The 27,777-nt window shown below is 35.8% G+C and overlaps 2 protein-coding genes across 2 annotated transcripts; one reads left to right on the forward strand and one right to left on the reverse strand.

Moving 5' to 3' along the window:
• Positions 1–1,984: 1,984 nt before the first annotated feature.
• LOC121255749 (cytochrome P450 86B1-like) lies at positions 1,985–3,786 on the reverse strand. The gene has a single exon (XM_041156240.1). The coding sequence runs from the start codon at positions 3,679–3,681 to the stop codon at positions 2,095–2,097; it is 1,587 nt and encodes a 528-aa protein (XP_041012174.1). The 5' UTR covers positions 3,682–3,786; the 3' UTR covers positions 1,985–2,094.
• An 11,108-nt stretch (positions 3,787–14,894) lies between these two features.
• LOC121255746 (protein SIEVE ELEMENT OCCLUSION C) lies at positions 14,895–18,269 on the forward strand. Its single transcript, XM_041156238.1, has 7 exons — positions 14,895–15,280; positions 15,558–15,665; positions 15,742–16,182; positions 16,370–16,490; positions 16,591–16,718; positions 16,962–17,450; positions 17,567–18,269. The coding sequence occupies exons 1-7, from the start codon at positions 15,053–15,055 to the stop codon at positions 18,167–18,169; spliced, it is 2,118 nt and encodes a 705-aa protein (XP_041012172.1). The 5' UTR covers positions 14,895–15,052; the 3' UTR covers positions 18,170–18,269.
• The last annotated feature ends 9,508 nt before the right edge of the window (positions 18,270–27,777 follow it).

Below are 27,777 nucleotides of genomic sequence, written 5' to 3' on the forward strand. Positions count from 1 at the left end.
TTAGTAAGAGGATCAACTACCATCTTGCTAGTAGAGATATGTTGTAAGATCACCTCTCTTCGTGCAACAACATCTCGAATGTAGTGAAAATAAATATCTATGTGTTTGATTCTATCATGGTATTTGAGATCCTTGGCATATGTCAAAGCTGTCATACTATCACTATATATCTTAACAACTTCCTTTGTAACAGCCGTAACCTCTAGGTGCTGAAAAACTATTCTCAACCAAACAACCTCTTGTACAACTGATGAACATGTAGCGTACTCTGACTCCATCGTGGACAAAGCAACGCATGATTGTTTCTTGACCAAAAAATAGCTCCCCATTAAGCATAAAAGCATAACACGTCGTTGATTTTTGCTCATCTTTGTCACTAGCTCAATCAGCATTGTTATAACCCTTCAGTCTCTTATCTCCACCCTGATAGCAAAGAACGACGTCTGTTGTCCCACAAAAAATCATCTTAACTGCTTGCCAATGAACAAATCTTGGATTACTCTGATAACGACTAACCAATCCAACTGCAAAACAAATGTCAGGTTGTGTACACAACATAGCTTATATCAGACTTCTAATTGCACTTGCATAAGGAACTCTGGTTATTTCTTTTTTTCCTCATCATTCCATTCTTACGGCAATGTTCTAGACTCAAAATATAACCATTTTCAATTGGACTGCCTATGGGTTTGGAGTTGTGCATATGAAATCGTTCTAGAATTTTCTTAATATAAGTCTCCTAAGAAAAATAAGAAGCTTCCTGAATCGATCCCTTAAAATTTTAACTCCCAGTATATAATTTGCTTCACTCATGTCCTTCATCTCAAAAGTGGAGGACAACCACTCTTTTGTGGTGACAATTATCTCCATAGCATTTTCAACTAATAAGATGTCATCTATGTACAAATACAAAATTAGAAAACTCTTCCTTGTACGTTTGACATACACATAATGGTTTTCTTCTAGCATCTCAAAGCCAATTGAAGTAATGGAACGTTTCAGTTGGCACACTTTACACTCTTGTCCTTCAACCTCAAAACCAACAGATTGATCCATATAGATCTCCTCATCTAGTTCTCTATTGAAAAATGCAGTTTTCATATCCATTTGGAAAAGTTCCAAATCTAGATGTGCAATTATAGTTAGAATGAGATGAATGTAAGTAAATCTCACGACATGGGAGAATATTTATTCATAATCTATACCCTTTCTTTGGGTATGACCATTCGCCACAAGTTGGACCTTATACTTGTCAATTGATCCATCTATCTGGTGCTTAATTTCTAAAACTCATTTGATTCCAATAGATTTGCGCCCACGTGGAAGGTCAACTAACTCCCAAACTTGATATTTTGACATAGAACTCATCTTATCTCTCATAGAAGCCAACCATTTATTTGAAGTAGGTGAACTTAGTGTTTCCTTATAAGAAGAAGGTTCATCAAAGTCACGCGGAGTGCACATGAAAGATTCCCCTTCAATCTCAAAAAGACGATGAGGAATGGTTCTACGTTCGCTTCTACGTAACTGAGACTCTTGTAAGTTACTTTCTAGTGGTACACTCCCACTAGGAGGCAAGTCACTCCCACTATCTTTTGCGATTCTAGAATGTGATAATTCTCTACCCTCGTCAAAAGGTAGTGTAACTCCCTCAAGTTTTTGCAACTTAGAAAGTTCAAGATCATTCTTTGCTTCACCAATATTGAAAAAAATCATTCTTGATAAATGTGATATCATGTGACTCTATTTCTGTCATCCCTCTACTAGGATGTTCACCAAACATTACACAACCCTTTGAGCTCTCTGAATGTCTTATGAAGATACAATTATTTCATCTAGAGCCAAGTTTTTCATATTTATGGGAAGTGTTGTAAATATAACCCATAAATTTAGACAAACTTGATCAAAAACACTAAAAGCCTGTAGGCCAAATATTTATTATTTTTTTTAAGATTTTTGCTATTAATTATTAACTATTCACCCATATTCCACACCTAACAATTTTTTTTTTATAAAATGTGGAGTGTGTAATAGTAAATAATAACTGATGAGAAGAATTATTCTTAACAGATATGTATATATATTTATTAAAGACTATTTATTGGCGACCAACCTAAGGTTGAGAGTCACCAGCAAACCATGCTTCATGTAAAGAGTGGTTGTCAGTTTTGGTTCAACTTTATGGCCTTCAACAACCTTGACCTGGTACCTCAACAGGATCGAAGCAGCTACCATTTTCATCTGCATGTAAGCAAACTTCTTCCCCAGACACAGTCTGGGACCGGCATTAAACACAGCGTACTTGTATTGATTCTCGCTCACAAACTGCCCCTCTTTTATCCACCTCTCTGGCTTAAACTCTAAGCAATCTTTTCCCCATATGGACTCCATTCTAGCCATTGAGAAAGCACAGTAGAAAACCCAAGCTCCATTTTTAACCCTGCTCCCGTCCGGAAAAACATCGTCTCCTTTGACTTCTTTGACATCAATTGGCACTGAAGGGTAAAGCCTTAGAGACTCTGATAATGCTGCCTCTAGGTAAACCATCCTTTTCAGTTCTTCTAACGTAAAAATTACGTCACGTAGTTCATTAATCTTAGACTTGCGAGAACCCAAAATTTCATTAATCTCACAGAGAATTTTGGTTTCTACTTCTGGGTTCTTATGTACTAACCAGAAAAACCACGCCAATGCCACTGAGCTCGTGTCTCGCCCTGCTAATACGAAGCTAATGCACAAATCTCTTAGAAGTCTGTCCGAAAAACGCATTTTCTTATCTGGTACTTCAGAGTCTTGAATTAGTCTTGACAAGAGATCAGAATGATCATTCAAGCTGCCAAACTTAATGAAATCGTTCCTTCGACTTGCCAAAGTCTTCTCAGCAAAGTCATGCACGATTTTTATTGCCTCCTTGAGCCGCTTCTCGTATCCAATCCCAAAGTATCTCATGGGCTTCCATACAAAAGGTGGCAACAAGAATCTGAAAGTAGTCAATTCTGCAGCTTCTTCGAAAGCTTTCGCGAAAGGAACTTCAGGTAAATCAAGGGCCAAGCACCCAGGATCAGTACCAAAAGCAGCAGTGCAGATGTTATCAAAAGTAAACCGAAGAAGCACTTCTTGGAGATCAAAACTAGTACCCTCCGACTCCACGAGCTTCTCTAATAATTTCAGCAGCTTCTGGTGCACCAAATCTTTCATGGTTTGAAATGAGCGCTCGACGAACTGCCTTGAATGCATCTCAGAAGTTGCAATTCGCCTTTGTTCCTTCCATAATTCATCGTCAGCATTAAAGATACCATCCCCAAGAAAGTCAGAAAACCTCTCTCTGTAGTACTTACCTTTGGGGAAATTCTCGAACTTTGACTTGAGCATATATTCAATGTTGGAAGGATTAGTGGTTACGATTCCGAAGACCCCTCCCATCCACACTCCCCTGAAATGGAAGGTTCCCCCAGCTTTGATCAAAGACTCGGTGACCCAATCATAAACGTCGTTGAAATGGAGGAAAAGTGACGGTGTGATCCCTAGAACTGGCCACAACATTGGACCCTGCAGCTTGTTGGCGAGTGATCTCTGTAATATACAACTAAGAATGAACATTCCTAGCATGGAGATAGTAACTTCCCAACATAAGCGAGAATCCAACCATTGCAGTGAAGAGAAAATAAGCTTTCTCGTCATTTCTATATCCCTTGTGGTTGATGAATTTGCAACGCTCAATTTAACGTACGTGCAGTGGAGCAAGAAGACGGATGTGAGCTAGTTCTATATATGAATGAGATCAGATTTTTCAGCTTACAACAAGACATTAATCAAACTGTAATATAGACTTTGGAAAATATATATTAATTAATGGTAGCACCAGCTTCTTTGACCCGGCCGATGTGTGAAATAATTATGAGATAAGTGTCGTGTAGACGGTACTAGATTAATTAATTAATTTATTTTTTTAAGGAAAACTATATCATTTATTCGTTAGAAAAACTTACATTTATGATCGGATGCCCATATCAAACACGTCATCATAAACCAAAATAATACATTTGGAGTTCCACCAATGTACTATTTCCTTTTGTGACTAATCTAGTCTTCACTATTACTGATACTCTCTACAGATAAATGTCGAAGTGACAACACTCTCTACCTAAACAAACTCAACCTCTATAGACAAACTCTTTTATTATTTTAATTAACAATAAAGAAATAAAAAATGAAAGCAGTAAGCTGATAGATGTGAAAAAGGATGGATTACATTTTGGACCAACTCCGGTAGATTTCAGAATTTATGATGATCCGTAAAGACAATGCACTTGTCTCTTTTCAGCCATAAAAGTCAGATCTGAAAGATTTGGTGGTGGCAAGTCTGGTGATCTGGTGCGTGTGTCGAGAAGAACTGTCGAAATGGATGGCACGTGAGGACCATGCGTAGATGTGAGTGGCGTGTGAGAACCACACGTGGTGATTTTTGTAAAACCATCATTTTCCTCCAAACGATTTTTGACCTATAAATCTGCTTGTACCACATGTGTCTCTCGGGAGTTGTCGGAGAACTGTAAATCTGTCTTTATTGACCTTAAAAAAAAAAAAAAACTAAGTAAAAGAAATTTTGATAGACAAGGTAGGTGAATGGAGGAATGAGGAAAGATAGGTGATAGACAAGGTAGGCGAAAATCAAATTTAGAGTCCTTTGCTTTTTACAAGAGAGAGTAGATCATATAATTAATTTAACTAATTTTGTACGTGGTCGGCGTTGCAAATTTATTTGGGACCTAATCCTAAGAATTAATGAAGGTACGTACGTATTGCCACATTATATTGAATGTGAAAAAGATAATTAGCATGTGGAGTGTGTCATTAATCATATACATATATATATTTATATATATATATATATATATATATGGAATTGCTCTCAAATTAAGCCAGTACCTTTAGTTATAACATCTCATGAATTGCACTTCCGATCCCCAGCTAATTTGATTGACCATAACCATTAGAAGATTTGTGGGACAATCAATCACTTGATGTTAAAGCAGTCAAAAAGAAGAAAAAGTCTGATCACCGCAAGTACATTAATCTATACTCTTAACGAAAAATATGGAAATAATAGTAAAATGATTATAAATAATATTAAAATTATTTGTAAATATATAATAGTGAAATGATTTGAGTTAAGATATTTTATTCAATTTTTAGAAACAAGATAGAAAAAATTAGATAAAAATATTATAAAGTTAAAATATTATTGAAATATAATTTTTTTTATGTATTTCTTTTTTGAAATTTTAAAAAGTTAAATTATTATTATTTTTTTTTTGAAATTTTAGAAAAGTTGTAATGATTAAATTATTAAAAGTTTGAAAATTTGAAATTAAAAAATATTTATGATTAAGTGATGTTGGGAAAAGAGATAAAATGAGATGAGATACGTCTTAGTTAATTCTCTTTTCCAAATCGCCAAGAAAGAAAATTATTTGAGGCAATTAGTTGCCGTGATTTTAGTCGCCGGAAATTATCAATAATTATTTACAATATTTTTTTCATTTTTCCACAAATGGTGATCAATTAAAGGTTAGTTTGAATATTGAGAATATTTCACTATTATTTATTATTTTATTATTAGTTTTTACTTACTATTCTTTATTATTCAATATTCTATCATTATTTTTTTATTATTTTTTTATTATTATTTACAAAATACCTAATAATAACTTACTATCCAAACGTAATCTAAGATGAGACAATTGCGACAACTACATCACGAGAAAAATTAGCTGAAAATACTTAATTCCGATGACTTTATTTATTATTTGCAGCTAATATAGTCGCCAGAAAAAGTTAATTTTCTTGTAGTGCATTCGAATTGTATCACAAATGGGATAATAATAACATGTGATACGAAGGGTCAAAATTACTCGAATATAGTAAATTAGGGTAACAAATATTAATTAGAAGTTTTGATATATAGTATAGGATGCAAATTAAAAATAACGATAATTTAAAAACAAAAAAAGTGATTTATTCTTTTGAATCTGTAGTACTTTTTTGCCTTTGATATCTCTGTTGGATGAAATTCAAAGGCCAGATCACTTAAAGAACTGGCCACTAGAAAAAGCAGACCAAAGTAAAGGCACCATATTATTCTTTTAATTTTCATCTTTTACAAAAGAGAACGTGGGAAGAACATCGTGTACGCCCAAAAAGTCATATCTTACAACTTTATTGTTAGCGCAGAGCTGAAGACAATGTCCTCCAAGCAGGCCCTACGTACAATGTTAATGCAATTGAGCCATAGGCTTTAATAATCTTTACTATTAAGCGCCTCGCCGTTGAAATTAATGAAGAATCCATGACCGAAAGCACCGGATATTAATTATTTTTTGCTCTAGATTGTATAATTGATCAAAGAATGAATATCTTATTTGATATAATCATCATTTTGTAATAATATAACATCTAAATAGAAAGGGCCGCCGTTGAGGCGAGCCATCTAAATTTGACGTTTAGGTTCGAACTCAGCATTTCTACTTTTCGGATCATTAGATTGGGAAATTATTCGGTCGAATCACTCTATTACGTATATTTGCAAGATAGTTATTGATGCGAGCCTGTGCAACGTCCTCGAACAACCGGTGCCAATAAATAATAATAATATGTAACATCTAACAGTGGATTTGGGACACGGTTTTTTGTATATCATTATAATATTAATATAATAATAATTACTTGATCATATATATCTATATTATATACCTATTGAAACAGCTTATATTCAACAATCGTTCGGTTGCGTTGGGATATTAAGATGAGTTGAGTTGAGTTATAAATAGTAATATTATGAGTTCTATTACGATGTGTTTAATTTTTTAGATTGAAATATAGGTTGATATGAATTTAACCCTTTTATAAAAAATTGAAAAAATAGTAAATTTTTTTAATAATTAGTTCTAGATAAGTTTGAGTTTGGTTTAACAACCAAACATGGTTTAAATTCTCACGGCTTTCAAATAACAGCAATTGCTATAATTGGTATTATTGAAAAGCGGTCACATTAACATATGCATCACTTCCAATCTAACGGCTTATCCTAAACTTTGTTAATAACCATTGCTTTTGGTAGGTGAATTCCTAGCTCTAACAAGCATGATAGTTAATTAATTGGGGGTTACTAAAGTTCGAAACCGAAAGTACTCTTTGCTAAAATATGGAAAAAGACAGAATTTTGTGCATATATTATAAGAAAATTATTTATTTGTGATTAGTTATTTCCTATAAAATAATTATTTTTTGTCAAAATAAATTTATTTTCATCGTAAATAGTCATTATCGTCTCAAATAATTCGTCACAAATAATCGTTTTTCTTGTTAAACTAGTATACTTTTGAAGTGATGTTAAATTAGCATCTTAAATTTTAAGATCTGATTAATTAAACATCTTGATTTTCTTTTTTCTTATCCTCTCTCTTCTTTAATCATATATATGTTAATCATGATAGAAAATCTCACAAACTAATTTGTTTGATTAATAAAGGTTATGATGATGATCAAGAGCTCTTTACATGATGTGTCAAAATAAGGTTGATCATCAAGGAATAATAACTTTTAGGCTGTTCAACTTCCTAACAAATTTAACAAGTTTCATGATCATGAACCAATTGGTTATAAACCTAAGAAGGCATCATGGGTTGAGAAAATCAATGACGTACGGAGTGAGAGTGAATGATGTAACTAAATAAGCCTAAATCATGTATGTAGTGGTTTAGACATATCGTTACCCTTTTGCTCTTACTGCTCTGATAGGGTTTCCAAATTGAGAGGTGCCCTGAATGGCTGCTGTTGGGGGTCCTGGGCGAGGGCAGACGTTTGCCGATATGGTGGCAAAGTCCGCGCAACCCTTACTTGAAGTTGAGATACCATTTCGTCCAGCTAAATTGATTGATGTTGAGTTATGTGTGCAATTTTCTAAAGAAGAGATTGAAAGATCGGCTGCCCCTTTTTTGTATTCCATGGTTTTGAAATTTCTCAAGCAGGGGCCTTCCCTTGATAACATCCGTGCGTTCATACGAAGCCGATGGGGTTTGGAAGCTCAACCCATGGTCTCTTCTATGAGAAAGCCACAGAATGTATTTGTGAGGTTTTCTAATGAAGCAGATTTTGTGAAGGCTTTTTCGAGGGAAGCTACAGATGTAGATGGAGTGCCTTAACGTGGCTTTCATTGGCATCCAAAATCCGATGAGGAATCTGAACCTTCGATGGTGCCGGTTTGAGTTTTTCTGCTAGGTTTGCCTCCAAACTACTACCATGAATCGTTTTTGAAAATTATAACTGCTCCTCTTGGGCAGTTTTTACGCCGTGACAATGCCACAAAATGTGCAGTCAAAACTGATGGAGTAAGAGTATGTCTTGAAATGGATGCATCGATGGAACCTGTAAGGAGGCTCTGGATAGGTACGCCCCACCAAAATTCCAGTTTTTATGTTGAGGTTGAGTATGAAACTCTTCCTGCTATTTGCTCTAGCTGTCGGGCACAAGGACATAGTGTTAAAAGATGTACAAGGAATGAGGGGGCCAAGAAAGTGAGTGTGAAAATTGGGCAACTTTGGAAAGCACAAAAACCAAAGAATATGGTGGAAAACTCTAACGAGGTAGATTTGTTGCCACAAGTGGAATCTAATATGGTTGTTTTTGTGGGACCTGGTCCTCGTTGTTCTAATAAATTTTACTTGGTAGATAAGTAATAACTTGGGGTAGTATTATGATAGAAATTAAGGAGTAGCAATCTGAAAAAAGCAGGGCTATTAAGGCCTCTGAAACGGAGGAAAATACCTTGCTATTGTGGTCAAAACAGAGAGATGAAGGCCACTTGGTAATTGGGAATATGGACATATTTGAAATGGAGGGGAATGTTTCTTTGATGTCAACTCATGTGGTGATGGAGACAGTGAGCAACGCGGGTCAACAGATTCATATTAATATGGGGGAAAGCCCTAAGGAGGCTATGCTGATTTTGGAGGGCTGGGCAATTTAAGGGGGGCCTATTACTAGTATCATGTAAGAAACTAAGAGGGAGCCAGTTGGAAAACAGAGAGATAGTATAGATTCAAAGCCTGAGATTAATGCCATGGTGTTATCTGAAAAGAGGGATCAAGACTCTTCAGAACCTGAGATTAATGTTCCATTGATTACTTCTACTGTTGTGCTGGAGGTAGAGACTAGACTTGCACAACCTCTGTGTTTGAAGGTTGATGCCAATATGGTTATTGAAGAGAGGTTTACTGAAATGGTGCAAGAAAATATGACAGCACAACTTTCTTTTCAGGAGTCGAAAGATACAGGGCAAGTGGCCCAAGATCCAATGAGACTAAAAATGGCTGATGAAAGTGCTTCAGAACCAGAATGTGAGAAGGGGGAACATTTGAGTAAAATCAAACAATATCCTTTAGATACTGATGATGTATAGAATAGATATTAGATTAAGGGTGGAAAAAATGCTAAGAAGCTCAACTCAGGTTCCTCACAAACTCGTTTGCATAGATCTATGATTTGTAACCCTTTGTTTTAGAATATCCGTGGCCTAAGATCATCATGAAGAAGGTTGTGTAAGCTAATCAGGAAGTTGAAGCTGAATCTCATTATGTTAGCTGAGTCGTTTGCGGAGGATAATAAGATGAAAATTTTGCGAAACAGGTTAAAGCTTGAAAATTGTTTTTCAAATCAATGTGCTGGTGGGAAACTTTGGGTGATTTGGGGTAAAGGACTGCAGCTCTCGGTCACCAATTTTAGTGCTCAACATATCACAATTTGTATGTTGAGTAACTCTCGGCAAGTTTTTATTTTTGTGGTTTATGCTAAATGCAATCATTTGGAAAGAAGAGATCTCTGGAGGTTACTACAACTGGATGCCGTGCAAGATATTCCTTGGCTATGTTTTGGGGACTTTAATATTATTCATACAGAAGAGGAAAGAAAAGGTGCTAAACCTCGATTAACGGCTGCCATGGATGATTTTAATGAATTCATTGATAATTGTGGTTTAGTAGAGATGAAGGCAGTCGAGAGTAAATTCTCTTGGTGCAATGGTCAGAGGGGGTTGTCTAGAAAATGGTCGAAGCTTGACATGTGTTTGCTTAACTCTTTGGCTGCAACCTCCTTGCCAGACTCTGCCCGAATGACTTTGGACCATGCTCCAATGTCTTTTGCTTTACATGCTTCGATAAAACGATATGACCTTTCCTCTTTCAAGTTCCAACAAATGTGGGTTTTGCATGCTAATTTGAGAGAAGTAGTTAAAGAGGCTTGTAATGACCCGGGCGTACCTATGGGTTGTTTTGGTTTGGCTACTAAGTTGAAAAAGATGGAAGTGGTTTTAAAGGACTGGAATTGTCGGGTTTTCGGGCACACAGAGATAAATATTCAGGCCTTGGAAAATCAGATTGAGCATTTAGAAAGTCAGCTTCAGGGTGGCTTCTCAGAGGACGTTGATTCGGCTTTACTGGTCGCTAAAGAACAACTTACTATATGGCTTCATAGAGAAGAAACTAGGCTATCACAACAGGTAAAGCTTAGTTGGATGGAAAAAGGGGAGGTGTTGGCCCAATTTTTTAAGACTTTTGCATCTTTATCTAAGACTGTTGTACATGAAATGAGATTTCGGGATGGGACATGCCTGAACAATCCGGAAGCTATTCATTCAGGAGCAGTGGATTTTTTTAGCTATTTCCTTCAAGCTAGACCATAGAGGAATCTACCAGATCTGTCGATGTATGTGCATAATTTTATTTTAGAGGAGGAGAATGATTGCCTCCTTCAGCTCCATTTGATCCAAGAGGTAAAAGAAGCTATGTTCTCCATTCTAGTAGATAGCAGCCCTGGACTGGATGGGTTTGGTTCTGGTTTCTATAGATCGTATTGGGATTTTGTTGAAACTGATGCCTAGATTTTACTCGGCTTCTCATATTGTGCTCATCCCAAAAATGGAACAGTCTACAAGTTTTGATAAATTACGACCTATAAGTTTGTGCTCTGTCGTTTACAAGGTGTTTTCAAAAATCCTGGTTCGCAGATTGTCACCTATCACCCATATTGAGCAAAATTATCTCGCCTGAATAAGGTGCCTTTTTGCTTGGGAGAAGTATATATGACAATATTACGTTGGCCCAAGAAATGATGCAGATGACAAACAAGAAGGTTCGTGGTGGTAATATGCTAATTAAAGTGGACATGGCTAAGGGTATGATAGCCTTGATTGGGAGTTCTTATTACATGTTATGAAAGCTTTTGGGGTTTCTATTCGTGTTTGTGAGTTGATCAGGCAGTGTATTTCAACTCCTTGGTTCATTGTGGTTATGAATGGGTTGGTAAAATGTTTTTTTCCCAATGGTGTGTTTCGTCTAGGAGATCCATTATCGCCATATTTGTTTATTCTGGTTGAGGAAACTCTCTCACGCTTGTTGAAACATAATTTTGCAACTGGAAAAATTATTCATTTCTTTCATCCCTGTAGTACACCCCTTATTTCCCACTTACTTTATGCTGATGATATTGTGGTCTTTAATAATGGAGGGAGATCTTCCCTGAAAGCTATCAGAGACGTTTTTGCTTTATATGAAGACTTGTTTGGGAAAATGGTGAGTAAAGATAAGTCATCTATTTTCTTCTCCAATTGCTATACGACTGCTCATAAAAGAAATATATTGCAGCTAACCTCGTTCTCCGAAAGTTTCTTTCCGGTTAAATATTTGTGTGTCCCCCTTTTTCCCCCTTTTTACTGGTTGGGTAAAGGTTTCTTACTTTGATGATTTGTTGAATCGTATTCGTGGTCGTTTGGACAGGTGGCAAAATAGATTCTTAACCATTGGTATCGTATTCTTGGTCGTTTGGATGGGTGGCAAAATAGATTCTTAACCGCTAGTGCTCGTCTTATTTTATTGAAACATGTTGTGTCGAGTATTCTAGTACATTTGCTATCAGTCTTATGTGCTCCCAAGACTGTGGTGGCATCTTTAAATAGGCTCAAGAGTAATTTTTTTGGGGAACATCAAATGGTAAGCAAAAGCGTAAGTGGATGGCTTGGTAGAAGATTTACTCCCCGACCTTGGAAGGGGCTTGGGGTTAAGAAAAATAGAGGAAGTTCAATCCTCACTATTCATGAAGATGGCTTGGAACCTCCTGTCTCAAGACTCGTTATGGGCAAATTTTTTCAAGAATAAATATTGGAGAGGCAAGCATGTGATCTTGGTGGATAATCGAAAAGGCTCATTATTATGGAAATGTGTTATTGCTATGGTTCCAAAGGTCCTTAGTCATGCTTGGTGGCGTGTTAAAGATGGACAGGTGTCTTTTTGGCGCGATCTTTGGTTAAAATCAAGTTCTCTTATGGAGTCTTGTGAAATCTCTGCGCATCCGTCTTTAAAGGTAAAAAAATGCCGAATTCAAAATGGATGGAATGTGGACTTGTTAAAAGAGTTGGTGGCGGAGTCAAAGCTGGAGGAAATCTTCAATGGTCTAGGTGAATATAAAGAATGCGCATATGTGCTGATTTGGAAACCGACATTGAATGGGGACTTCTCATCTAAGTCAGCTTGGGAGTGCATCTGTGTTCGTGCACCAAAAATTGACTCGGTCTCATGGATCTGGCATTCCGCTCTTCCTAAGAAATATTCGGTTACAATTTGAAAGGCTTTAAACTCCAGCCTCAGTGTTGATGCACGTATTAGATCTTTGGGAATCCCACTGGTCTCTAGATGTGAGTGTTGTGCTCAGGGGTGTATGGAAGATCAAGACCATGTCCTCGCCACAGGGATGATGGCAATGAATATTTGGCAAAGAGCTTCCTTAACTATGGGTATGTCATATGTTAGATCCTGAAAAGCTAATGTGGAGCTATGGTTTCTGAGAGCAACTCATTCATCGCAAAAAGGTACTTTGTTTGGTCTTGTTCCTATTATTATTACTTGGTCCCTTTGGGTTTGGAGATGTAAAGCTCGCATGGAAGGGAAACTGAATAATGTGGATACTTTATGGGGGGCGATAAAAGCAGCTATAGGTTGGGTTGGTTTAAGATTGCGTGTGAGTAAAAATTTCAAGGAGGGGGATGAAAGAACTTTGCAAAATTTTAGTATTTCGATAACTGTTGCTTCTACATCGAGAGTTTGTCTTGTGAAATTGAATAAACCTTCTACGGGGTGGTTTAAATTAAATGTGGATGGGAGTTCTCTGGGTAATCCTGGTCAGATGGGAGCTAGTGGCCTTGTCAGAGATGATTAGGGTCGTTTGATATGGGCCTTTGCTAAAGAGTTGGATGTTGGGACTAATAATGAAGCTGAACTACGAGCCTTATATTATGGCTTACAACACTGTAAAGATTTGGCCATTCAAAAAGTTGAGATTGAAGTAGACTCTTTATTAGTTGCTAGTTGGTTGGAGAAAGGAAGATGTAGCATATGGTACTTGGAAGATTATTGGGATAGAATACAGATTATTCTATCTACATTGAAATTTAAGATCGGGCATATCTTTAGAGAAGGTAATGCAGGGGCGGATTTTTTATCTCGTTAGGCTTTGGATCAGAAATCAGGCACATGGGCGACGTTCCAAGAGGTTCCGCACAAGCTTAAAGGGATTCTAAAACTCGACAAAATGGGTCTTCATGCTTTCAGACTCTAGACACGGTCTCAGGTTTGATGTTTTGGTTTTAAGTCGTTTGCATATTGTTGGTGTCCTTGGTCTCTAGAGGTTAAGGTGGTTTTTTTGGTACACTTGGGCTTTGGTTTTTTTTTTTTTCCTTATCTTGTAACCTCAAGTGTTCTGTTGTTTTCATAGTTTTCCTCCATTATAAATGAGGTTTTAGTAATAAAATTGGAGAGGGGTCACTGCTGGACATGTGACCCCAACTCTTAAAGAAAAAAAAAAAAAAGCCTAAATTAAGCCTTAAAATTTTTGGAAACGAATGTGATCATGATGTCACTCAATAAATTAATATTCATGCTTTGAGAATTTTGTCATAATTTGGATTGAACATATAATTGAAGAGTAATGATACAACTATAATTTTTTTTAATAATTATTTTACAAACGTATCTCCTCACTAATTGATGTGCGGAGAATTCCCTAGAATTGAAACCGGTCTGGTCTCGGTTTTATGTTTTATAGGACCGGACCGGACCGGTTCGCGTATTTATGTATTTTTAATTAATTTTTTATATTATATATAATTTTTATAAATTATAATTATATATAAAATAATGTTATATTATAATTTATAACATAAAATCTTAATCTTAAATATGAATATTTATTTGATCATATGTTTTAAATATAAAATATATATTAATTACATTTTATGGCTTATTAAGTTCTTAACATATTCTTTTTGATAAATATATTAGTAATACTAATATATATTAGTATATTAATTACTATATTATCACTAACATATAGTAATAGTACTACACCAATAGTATTACTATATACTAATATTATTAGTGTATTACTAATATTTATATATATTAATACATATATATATATATATATATATATATATATATATAAGTATAAGAGATTAGATATTTAATATATATTAAAAACTGAAAACCAGACTGAATAGACTGGAATTGGTAAAATTAAAAGTATCAGTTTAAGAGGGTAATCGGTGTAGTATTGATTGATGCACGTATATATGTTGAATTAATTGCATGAACATATGTACATCATTGTTTTTAGGTGCATTCCCTCCGTCTATTATTTTAAGTTTCTCTCTTTTTACTTTTTCTCTCAGAATTAAAGTGCAAAAGGAAGAGGCTTTAGATTTGATTCGGGTCCACTGGTCAAATCTCCTCGATCGAGTAAGAGGGTCTGCTAAATTTGGTGCTCTTCCTGAATGTTATGCGCAACACACGCAAAACATGCATAGTACTGATGAAGCAGCCCGAATATCTCAAACTGATATTTGTTAAAGCAAAGAACAAATGCGATCCCGTAATTTACACACAAGTATATATTTACATGAATTAAAGCTAGCTCGTATATTTATTACCGCATTAACTCTGAGTCCATGCTTAATTTGCCACCATTACTTGATCTGCACCCCATGAACTGGCTCCGAAACGATCCCTTCTCGCAATCTTCAACAAGTTTTGACGAAGATATCATGATAAAGAAGCTCCACCTTGCCCATGAACCTGATGGTCGTCGTCTTGATTCTGAGCTATTGCTTCGTGTAACGGAGCACATCCTGCTATATGCTGCTGGTGCTACCTCAGAAGCACCAGCAACCCCTGTGGTCGGTAACATTGGGATATCCCTTTGTAATGAATTATATATAAAGCAGTACTTTCGATTAACAGTTTTAGCAAAATTTTTCAGTGATGCTGCTTTCGTTGGATGTAAAGGTCTCTGAAGTAACATGCATGTCAAATTATAAGAATTCAGTGTCTTTTGTCCTCGTGTTTGTGAAACTATCCATCAAGTTAATGAATATGTCGAGACTGCATTTTGTTGAGTTTTGGGTCCTAATGCAGCTCTACACTTGTTTATTCGATTGCAAACGTTTCTTGCAGGTTTCTGATTTACATTTTGATGCTATTGGAAAGTATAATGAAGACAATGCTGAAGCATTTGGTTCCCAAGAACCACTTGGACAGGTCATTTACAAGATTTCAAGCCAGGCAATTTATCTCTCTCTCTCTCTCTCATGTGCAGATACGCACATATACATGATATAATACATTTGTTGTAATGCAGATACTCTGCAAGTGTTCTGGTGAAGATGATCTACACACGAGGACGATGTTTTTGTTTGATTTTCTAGGGAAGTATAAATGGGATGTGAAAATGGTTCTAGTACTCACAGCATTTGCGACAAGTTATGGGAAATTTTGGCTCCTAATGCAGCTCGATCCTCGAGATCCTTTGGCTGTATCAGTTGGAATGCTTAAGCAGTTGCCTAAAGATTTCAGCAAATTGAAGCCTCGATTCAAGGCACTGAGCCTGTTGATCAAGACAATGGTGGATGTGACAAAGTGTATCATCAAGTTTGAAGGCTTGCCTCTTTCACATGTAGATCTGGATAAGGAAATTTCTATCACCAAGGCTTGCATTCCTGAAGCTGCTTATTGGGTTGCTCGAAGTGTCTTTACATGCTCTTCTCAAATCACAGATTTCATAGCCATTCAACCTGAGCAAGTGCATGTTCTTTCTCTTCAATTGGCTTCCACATATGCTGATTTTTTTTTCTCTGCTTCGTTTTTTATATCGTATTATGAGGAATATTTGAAACATAGCTTACTATATTTGACATAATTGATCATTTTGGTTAGAATTGAGACTGTTCACAAAATCATTTGAATTAAAATGGCTGAACTCTCTGTAGTACAGGTGGTATTCAGATTCAACAATAATTGCAACATGGGAGCTCTCAAGTTTGGTTTTTAGGTTAAATAGGATATGCAGCCGCCTGAGTCAGCAGGTAGATCAGTGCCATAAACAAACAGGTAACTACTTAGATTATTCAAAACAATTTTGAAGCCTTATGCTTGTTCTTTGAGTGTAGGTTGTCTATTTCCATAATGATGCTTAATTCCAAATTTGCAGAGACAAAGATATGGCAGAAACTATCGAATCTCTTTCAGCAGACCTCCTTGGACAATCGGGAGGGGCTCAGTATGTTATGTGCTTTGACGGATGATCTGCCACTTAAGTATTGTCCCTCGCAGGAAAAGGTCTTATTCTCTCCAGCAGCTGTTTCGAATCAGAAAAAAGATTGTCATGCTGTCCAAAAATGCTACTGGAATATTATATATTGCGTCTGGCTAAAGTAATGAATGTTAAAAAGCATGTCTTCTCAAAAGAAATGTTGAGAAGTGATCCCATTTATCATAGATAGCTATGTTTGTTAGTTTATACGTAGGTTTATATATGTACTTTTCCTCTGAATTTGCCATTTCCTTTCTGTTCTATGACAGTTTGGTGTGTCTGAAATGAAGAACAAGGTAGTTATGCTCTTGATCACAAAGCCAGAGCTCCTCCCAATGGAGGAATTACTTCTGCTGGTTCAGCAAACATCTGATCACCCTCTCAACAAGAATTACAAGGGAAGTTATGAGATTATATGGTTTCCCATTACATGTTCTGAGGCATGGACTGATGCAGAGGTGGGAAGTTTTAACTTCTTCTCAAACTCTTTGCCATGGTACACAATTCGGCAGCCATGGTTACTGAGCTCAGCAGTAGTGAACTATATAAAAAAAACATGGAAATATGCGGGTGAGCCGCTCATGGTAGTGTTGGATTCAAAAGGGATTGTCACTAACTTAAACGCAATTGACATGATTATGATCTGGGGAGCCCGGGCATATCCCTTTTCAGCTTCAAGAGAAGAAGAGCTCTGGAAAGAGGAGCAATGGACATTGCAACTTGTGATTGACCATATTGATCCCCAACTCGCTTACTGGGTATGAGCTTGACTCAATGAAGCATCATAATTTGCTGAGACCTTTTGTTGTCATTACAAATACCACATTTAGTTAGACTCCTTGTACTTAAGCACATTAGATTGCTCTGATTTCAGGTGGAAGAAGGCAAAAACCTATGCATTTATGGAAGTGATAGTCAAGAATGGATTCAAGAATTCAACTCCAAAATGAGGGGCATAAAAAGTGAAGGTTTTCAGCTTGAGATGGTGTATGTTGGCAAGAGGAACATGGATGAAAATGTGAGGAACACTTTGGCCAGCATTGCTGAAGAGAATCTGAATGGTTCTCTCTCTTTCACAAAAGTCCAATTCTTTTGGCTTCGATTGGAGAGATTGAGAAAATCGAAACTTCGACTTGGAAAGACTGCCAATACTGACCATATTCTAGAGGAGGTGTCTGCATTGCTTGATTTCAGCGACAAGGGTTGGGCTGTAATGGGGAAAGGGTCATCCACAGATACTGTGAAGCTTCAAGGAAAAGATCATCCCATGCAATGCTCAACTCTTTTTTCACAAGGAGGAGAAAATGTGACAAAAATGGGATTCCTTGATGCCATTGAGAGTGCATTTGAACCTTCTCCTTTACCTGTGTATTGCAGCCACACGAGTGTCATTCCTTATGCTGAAGGGTTGATTGAAGAAACAGCAATCTGTCAGAAATGTAAGCATCCCATGAAGAAGTTTGTTGTCTACGAATGATATGTAATATAGATTTACACAACGGATATCCTTTTAGATTTACTTATGACTTGTAGACAACATATAAAGTTTATGGTTATTGGTCAGTGAACTTCTTGTACTTGCATTCCATCATTTGTTAAAAGCAACATCTTTTACTTCGTATTATTTGAGAAGCATGGAGTTTAGCTCGCGTGAAATCACCTCTAGAGCATTCTCACGTCCATTCACATATATCATGTAGTCACATTTATTTTTGTTAGAACCTACTCCATCTCTCTGCTCTAGTTCAAATGTCGTAGACTCGTAAGCTGTCTCGTTCAATCAGATATCTTGTACTCTACATTGAATGGACTAGTGTCAGCCTTCATATTCTTAAATTCTCCTTAACTTCCAACTAATGCCACGCGCTCGCCTAAAATTTACCATTAGGTTATTAGATTTGTACACGTAGGTGCAATCTGTTCGATAACTCGTTCAATACTCGTCCAGTTAAACTTAAATAAAATTCGACTCATAAAAATAAAACTCACCCGTGAAGGCAGATACTCGCTTGATTATAAATAGCACTAGAGGGGATATTTGGGTTCTCTTACGGCCAAGCCCACAATTGATACCCAGGCCCACTTACCACTTTGACGTACAAGGCTCACGGCCCAAGGATCCACGGGAGCATGGTATCAACAAGGAAGCAATACTATTTGCAAGGAGATAACATCCCAAGATTAAGGCAGTTATCCTGGGATGGATAACTCCTATAAATCAGAGTTGTTATCCCCTCCTCCTTTATTAAGGAATAATTAGATAAATGCATGGGACGGATGGTTATCAACTCCCTTGACACGTTCATGCGCCTCCATAAATGGTACATGAAGTTAACAAAGGTTGGCCTGAACTTTTTGAGATATTTTATATTGAGACCACTTCTCTAACTTAGGCATCAGAGCTTATCCTAGGCATCTAGTGCTGTCGAGTTGTTCATTGCAGGTCATTCGAGTGGTTGGTGGTGTGAAACACGTCCTTTACAAACACATACCCGACTAAATTCAACTTGCCTAAAGCTCGTTTAGGTCTGCTCGTTTATGCCTAAGTCGACTTGTTAGTTCGACTCAATTAAGAGCTTGTTTAGGATTGCGATAGGAGTTTAAAAAATGTTTCAATAGATTTAAAAACTATTTAATGAAAAAATTAGGTTGTTTGAGTATTACATATTAAAACACTTTTTAATATCAAATAAGCTAAAAAGTACGACGTTTGAGGAAAAATATAATTTTGATGCTTTTCCACAAACGTGTTTTTCCGAATAATGCAGAATGTAATTCAAATTTTAAAAATACTTTCAATGAACGAACATACCTATACAACTTTCAGATAATTAATTAAAACTTTTAAACTTTCAAAGATATGGTCATAAACTTAAAAAAAATCAAATAATCTTCATTTTTATTTCTAAAATCACTTTTTAAATTTATTTTCAAACAAATGTAACATGTTTTAAAGTTGTTTAAACATATGGTTACCAAACAATAAATAACTTTTTAATAGTATAAGCTATTACCTAAGCTATAAGTTATCAGTCTTAAAGTTCATGACAACTTTTATAATTAAATATATAGTATGTAACTTAATTATTTATGCCTAGTCACTTGTGCCTATATATTGAATATACTCCGTAATTATATTTTATAATTTGTACAATAGATAGTCGTTAAGATTTAATAATTTCATATACTACTATGTGAGGAATATATATGAAATGTTGATATATTATCATATTATGTGTATGTATTAGTAATTTTTGTAAGCATATGATATATTATTATTATGGATAAACATCAACTAATTCCATCTTAATTATTTATATATTTTTACAATTTTTTAATTCAAAAGAGTTTCTACTTGTTAGTTGTAAAAATTTCATTAAATTTAAATTTATCTAATTTTTTAATTATTAAATTTTATTAAAAAATAAACAACTCAAGCTAAGCCGACTCAGCTCAGCTCGACTCGAGCTCGAGCTCGAGGTGCAATCTTAGCTCACCGACTTGAGCTCAAACAAAATTATATAAAAGTCTCTGGCTCAAGCTTGAATTATTTTAGCTGAGCCGAGTTAGGCAATCCAAAGAGCGGCTTGACTCAATTACAGGCCTATGTAAATATCTAAATCACTATTTCCATAATAGAAGTCCTACAACCACATACAAGATCTAACAAAACTAAATTTACAAACGGATATGATTTCATATGATACGTTAGATCTATTTTACAATAAAAGTAGTTTTGCAATTTAAGGTATCACATCAAACCACGTTAGTTTGTGGGATTTCTTTGCCGCATTTCTCTTTACGTAATCACCAACTAGAACCCACGGAGCATTGCTTGACCTTTCTTAAAACAATTCTCAATCTCATTACCCCTTTAGGTATTACTTGTTAGAATTTCTTGATTATAGACGTTTTTGTTTTTATTTTGTTTTATTTATTTTCTCATAATTTCTAAACCCTACGATGCACTTTATATTTTGTCGACAAATGTGCCACGTGACTGCTTATGGTTATTGCATGAGCTACTTAAGGTTTGTCATATTATGTCTTTTTTTTATAATGAAGTTTTAGGACCCTTAATGAAAATCTTATGACTATGCTGCTTCCTAAGAAAACTCCACTATTTATCACATACGTATATTCTATAAGAGTCATTATACGTCTACAAAACATTTATAATGGCAAATTGCACACTAACGTGTCAGTATATGATCAATTTTTTTTAAAAAAGATGACATTTTCAAGTTGTAATAGCATTAGATATTAATTAATAATTATCTCAGTTTCCAAGCAAGTATGCTTGACAATTCTAAATACTTTAAGAACTCTCGAGCCGAGCTCATGATGTAGAATTGACAAATGACATTGTCATGTCAGTATGTAACCCAGATGGGGCATTTTCTATCCTATAATAAAAGAAGAATTTTAGACCCTACTTTGTAGGAATTAATGTGATGACTTGGATGAGAACCCTCTATAGCTGCCATGTTGAACTAAAATGCCCTTGTTACAATGTTGATCTGGCCAAGGTGCCCTTACAAGAGACTTGAGTTAGGTTAAAATGGTCTTGTCACATATCTGAACGGACTAAAATACACATACAACAAATCAAATTGGATGGGAATAAACCTAAACTAAATCAAGCTAGTTGATGACAACCAAAACTAGAATTTCCAAAACAAGCTTCAGCTTCTATACTCCACTTTCCATCTACCCTCTTCTTTTTCTTCATTCTTCTATTTTTTCTCCTCTCTTACTTCAAAAGAGTCATGTATATTCGTCGACCATGGAGCGAGCCACAACAGAGATGGGCAACCACATCGACGTGATCGGATCTGACTACAATGCGACCTGCAATGGAGGAAACCAAAAATATCTTCACTTTCGCAGTAGAGACCCATAGTGGTATCATTTTTGTGGGTTGAAGATGGAGATTTCTAGTATGTATTTCTGCCAACGGCTTGATGGTTCTGAGATAGAGATTTTTTGTGGGTATTTGTGCCATCGGCTTATGGTTTGAGATAAGGAATTATTGTGGGAATTTTGCCACGGACTTGATCGAATACTGTTGGTGGTTTGGTATGCTTTACATGCTTGGAAACCAAACTCCCACATAATTTGACCAATTTGATTAGGATTCAGATACTTATAGAGATCGGGCACGATATCTGAGCATGTAATGCTAAAAAGTGCTTGCCTAATAGGTGCGAGATGTTGTTCGCCTTAGGTGATAAGCAGTTTTGACTTTTGCGTGCCTCAGAACAAGCACTTTTATAAACATTGTCATATTATTTTTTTGAATGCTCGCCCTTAAGAGGAGCACATCTTGGGGCAAATTAATTTCGGTTGCCATTTGAGAGCACTATTCACTCACCCCAAAGGGACACCCTCTTGTTCGAGTGCGAGTTGTTGTCTCGCACCCTGAGGTGCGATTTGTTGTTGTTCACCTTGAGGTTGAAGCAGTCTTTGCTCGCCCTGGGTACGAGCACTTTTGCTGGCACATGGTTCAAGCATTCTTTCAGTGTTGTCATTCGCCCTCCTGGATGCGAGAACTTTAGTTCACATCTTAGCAAAGAGAATGCGTGAGCAAAGTGATCATTGTTGTTTCTCGCCCTTCTTGAGAAGCACTTTGCTTAGTATTGCTAATACTTTCGATCAGTTAAGTGTGAGCACTATTACTCTATAAGGGGGCGAGCTTTGGTGCTTGTCCTATGTTCAAGCTTTCTTTGCTCACCCTGTGGGATAGGATATGTGCTCGGTAGTTGATCTCCCACATGCTCCAACCACTTTGATCGGGGTTTACGTATAGAGATTGGGTACACTTTACATGCTTGGGAGTTAAGCTCCCATGTGATTCAATTAATTTGATTGGTGGTTGGATCACATGCTCGGAAATCGAGCTCCATCATCTGATCTATTTGATCAGGGATCAAATCACATGTTCGGAAATCGAGGCCTACATGATTTGACCTATTTGATCGGGGGTCGGATTACATGCTCGGGAGCTTGATTCCCACCTGGTCTGACCAATTTTTGCTATGCTTTACATGTTCGAGAGCTCATACATGATCCTACCTGTGTGATCAGGCGTCAGATCACATGCTTGAGAGCTGAGCTCCCACCTAGTCCGACCAATTTACGCTATGCTTTACATGTTTAGAAGCTTGTATGTGATCCGACCTATTTGATCGGGGATCGGATTACATGCTTGGGATCTGACCTTCCACGTGAACCGGCCAATTTGTACTATTAGAATACTTCACCAAACTTTCCTTCAACAAACTCAATATTGGTAATCGTGGTAGACGAGCAATTACTTTCCACGGTATTTTCAAAATATCTTTTTCTTTCTTCAAACTTAAAATAGTCTATAGTGGGAGAATCGGGAACGTTCCTTGTACGTGCCCTCTTTCTAGTTTAATATATAAGAAGTATGCATTAAATCTTTGTAGAAATTAATTAACTGTCAATTATCTAAATGACTTTAAACATTAAGCCACACTAATTCTAATAAGTTAGTATTTTTATTTAAATTGAAATCACCTTTCTAAAAAATTAAATTTATAAATTTTTAGTATAAATAGTTAATTTTCTAAATTATAAAAATATTATAAAGTTAAAAATTGTTTTGGATATAATTTTTTTTTAAGTTTGTAAAAATGTATTGATTTTTATATTTTTTTATATTTTATTTTAAAATTTATAAAAATTGTACTTAGTTTGTAGTTCGTGCAACACTGTAGCCCTTCCATCGGTGGTAAGCACTCATTCTCCGTCTCGCTCACTTTCTCGTGCCCTCTCTCTCTCTCTCTGTCTCTCTCTCTCTCTATCTATCTATCTATCTCTCTAACTAGGCCTCCCTTCCCACGCCGTCAGACTCCTTTACTATTGTTGATGCCGCCTTGACTCACTGGTAAGTCTCTAATTACTCTCCCTCTCTCTGTGTACTTGTCTCTCAGTTTCACCCCTCTCCCTCTCTCACTTCGTCTTGCTTCTCTCGTTCTAAACCCCCTATTTTATTGCCCCCTCCCTCTCTTGATCTCTTGGTCTCTCTCTAGGCTATAGGTTAATTACTCCAACCAGTGGAGGCCAACAAGCCAGTTGCACCGACTCATGCCACCAAGCCGCTTGCTTGTACTGCTTGCTGCACACAGCACCACCACTGCAAGTTTGGTAAGGATGTTCTTTCTCTCTCTCTCTCTACCCAGGTACATATTTAATTGTGGCCAACCTGTGGTGTGGAGTAACTGGACAATTCTATAATTTTGTGTACTCTATTTTGTGTTGCTAGGTGGGTTAATGGTTTTGTTGTGGTAATATTTCAATGAGGTTGGATGGAATCTGGTTGTTGACTTGGAGATGGAAGTAGGCAGGTCGTGAAGAAGTAATATTGAAATTAGTTGGAGTGCTTGAAATTAGTTGGAGTGCTTGTGAGTTGATTGGTATAAAAACATAGTTTTGAAATATGGTTGGTCGGGTGTGTTAGTGCTAAAATGTGAAACTGAGTTTTCTATAGGGAGATTTGGCCTGCTATGTCTTCGGTCAATAGTGAAGTTTGGAATTTTTATCTACAACATGCAAATATGATGTTTGAAATTTTTATCTAATTATATGATATTATCTGTTTAGTGGGTTGTTCTGTTATTGCATTGTATTTGATAATCTTGAGGTATAAGATTCTGTTCTATTTTGATTATGGGCCCTGCCATGGGTAATAATGTTGCCCTATATTCTGTGACAGACCCTACCATGGGTAGTATTTTTTACTAATCTATTTTCACAAACTTCAATACAAAAGCATATTGTAAGAAAATTTAAGTGTTGTTCTTCATCTTAAATTTTGTCAATTTTTATTTGTGCTTATTGATGTCACACATCTTCAGTGAAATTTTTATTCAAATGGTTGACTTTTAAAACCACTTAGAACATGCCATATCAGATTAAAAAAAATTAAAATTTTGTCCATTAGTGCTACTCCCACATGTGAGAGGAAAAAAATACACAACTTTCATGAACGGTGTTGTTTTGCTGCTCCACAAAACGTCTCAATCTAGTATTCACTTTCTATCTCTCAAGTTCTATTCTCTCAACCCTAACCACAATGCCTAGACTAGTACACAACTGCTATCCTCCCATCCTCCGCCACTCCTTTGTCTACCGGCGGCTATCTGCATCTTTGTCATTCCTTCATTCAGAGGATTTCATCTGATTCTTCACTCTACTCTTTGTGGTTGACTGGTTTCTCTACTACTCAAGATATTGACAGAAGATATTTTTGAATCTTTGGATAATGAGACATCTGGCAACTTTCCATTTCTAACTCAATAAAACTGGAAAAAGTTGTCTGGTTAACTTAGGCATCAAAAGCTCAAAAATTAAATCACTAGAATATCATCTGTGTATGTGGAGGAGGAATTTTGTTTTGGATTCCTTCATTTTTATAGATGCAGATATGGTTCTGTAGAACCCTTTCCCATAGATTAGGATTGTTATACGCATTCGTAACTTTATGCCCGGTAAAGAGATTTAACATCATAGAATTACCTCATCTATTAAATCATAAAATTAGTTTGGGATAGCAAAGTTTCATTAAACAAAAACAAGAACATAATAATGTAAACATAAACTAGTCTTATGTGGCAATAATACTTATTCTTAAGGTCTAAGATTCCGAAAAATTAAGCTCTTTTGGCCCTCATGCTTGTGTCCATGTCATCATCATCTGGGACATTAAGACATAAAAATAAACAAGAACTAAGTCGAAGACGTGGTAAATAGCTAGCACATCATACTAGAAACATAATTTAACATGACTTGAGGCTTTGCTTCAAAGATTTGCATACATAAAAATACTTATACATATAGCATATGGATCATTCGATAGTAACATATGCTAAATTTAAGAAGTAATTATAGCAATTCATGTAACATTGTAGAGTGAATGATTGACTCTATGCATCTAATATGTTTTATGCATGACTTGTTAATCTTGTCTTTCACTTGTATAATGACCATCATAAAATATGTGCATAGGTAAAATTGTTGTTGACCATATAAATCATAGCATAACATGTGATGAGCCACACTTAGGCCTTTGATTTGCACATCCACCCATAACCTAGAGCCAAACATTAAAGCTTACTTATCATTTACATGACTTATTTCTTATCTTATCATGATGCAGATGACCATGTTGCTTTCATGATGTTCATAGAGTGTCATAATCATATGCATGACATAGCATTAAACATGGCATATTAACACAATCATGTTTTTTTTTTTTATTGCCTTTCGAGTTTACTTATAAGAAACAATTAAGCATGTTTATCGTGATATAGCATCCACTTATGGCAATCAATTAGCATACATAACATAAGAATGATTTTCATGAGATAGCATCCATTCTACATAAACAATCAAGTAAGCATATCATACATAATTGCATCTACAAGCATATTGTCATAATTCATTGGGGTTCAAGAAAAGTGCTAACATTGAATCTGGCTATACACATGTAATATCTGACATTTTATTTAAGGGTTTTAAAATTTATTTTTATTTTTATTATTATTATTTAGTTGCATTAAAATATATATTATTAAACTTATGTTTTTAAAGTTTGATTTTATTCGTTGGAGTCTTCCGCCCTTTTAAACCCCTTTCGGCCAATTTCTTGGTCTGAAATATTTCAGCCTTCAACCGACTTCTTTGTCCAAAAGGTTTCAGCCTTTAGCTGATTTCTTAGTCTGGCAATTAGATTGCCGACTTACACACCGAAACCCTTAGCTATTTATACCCATATTTCTCTTACAATTCCCTCATTCATGCCAACAAGTTTCACACAGTCAAAATCTCCTCAAACCATAAGAAACCAACTCCAACAACTAAACCACCATAACATTTTTCTTCAAAATTGAGCCACTTATCTTACCGGAAACAACCAGAAATTATCTAGAGGACACTATCGTGTTTCACCACCTCTTTAGGAAAAGATTGATTGGGCACCACTGTGACTCCTGAATCCAACCATTTCAGATCTGTCACATACATCTTTCTCAAAATATTGTCGTCGTTGATCTCAGTCCAGGCTCCACCCATGTCGTCCTTGCCTTCCTCTCATACGACGTTCCTTTTTTCCCATGGTAACGAGCTACGAGGTAAAATCTTAGAAGTAGCGCTATGAGGTAAGTAGTTTGATCATAAATTAGGATTAACGCATATTAGTTAGTTTAGATAGATTAGTATTAAAGATAATTATTTGATAGCCACTTTTTATGTACCTTGTATGTCATGATATATGCAAGCATGTCATTCATCAAAGTACATGATCATGTTAATTTTCTGCATACTGTTTAGACTCAACATTTTATAGTTATTTATATTAGTATGTATGTCATGAATTTCACATCGCATACGACATGTAAGTTTTCTTAAGTTCAAGTGCAAGCAAAGATTATATTAGCTTAATCAGATGATAATTCAGATGCATGATACCAATATTAATCCAGGGCAGATGTGCAAGCTATAGACGTATGCGTGTCCACCGTAGTATGCCATAATACTACCTTAGAGGCTCCCCTTGCAGTAGTGAGATGTGTGGCCGGTGCACAAAGGATTTAATGTGTTGGCTAGTCAGATCAATTTAATAGGTTAGAATAGTCAGATAAATTAGATCACTCAATTAATTCAGATAAATTAAAACAAGTCATGCATAGCATAAGCATCAGTATGATCAACTATGATTTTAAACTCTTAGTATGAAAACTTTTATGAAAATCTTACGTTTATTATGTTTACGTTGTGATGAATTTCTTATTGATTTTTCGACTCATTTTAGTTTTATTTCATATTTTTAACCACCCAGGTGAGAATAATGATTAGCACGAGTAGGCAGCCAAGCTTAAAAGGAGTAGACTAAGAACTTAGTGACTTTATTGTGTGAATTGCCTTTTCCATTTCAGTTGGTTTGAGAATTTTGGTTATGTTTTGTTTAAGATATGATTTATTTTATCAACTCTTTATATAATAAACAATGTTTTACATAATTATGCAAGTCTCTCGCCTGGCTTTATTTATGTATGTACG

Source organism: Juglans microcarpa x Juglans regia, chromosome 3D (genome assembly GCF_004785595.1).
Source record: "Juglans microcarpa x Juglans regia isolate MS1-56 chromosome 3D, Jm3101_v1.0, whole genome shotgun sequence".
In the NCBI taxonomy this organism is placed as follows: Eukaryota; Viridiplantae; Streptophyta; class Magnoliopsida; order Fagales; family Juglandaceae; genus Juglans; species Juglans microcarpa x Juglans regia.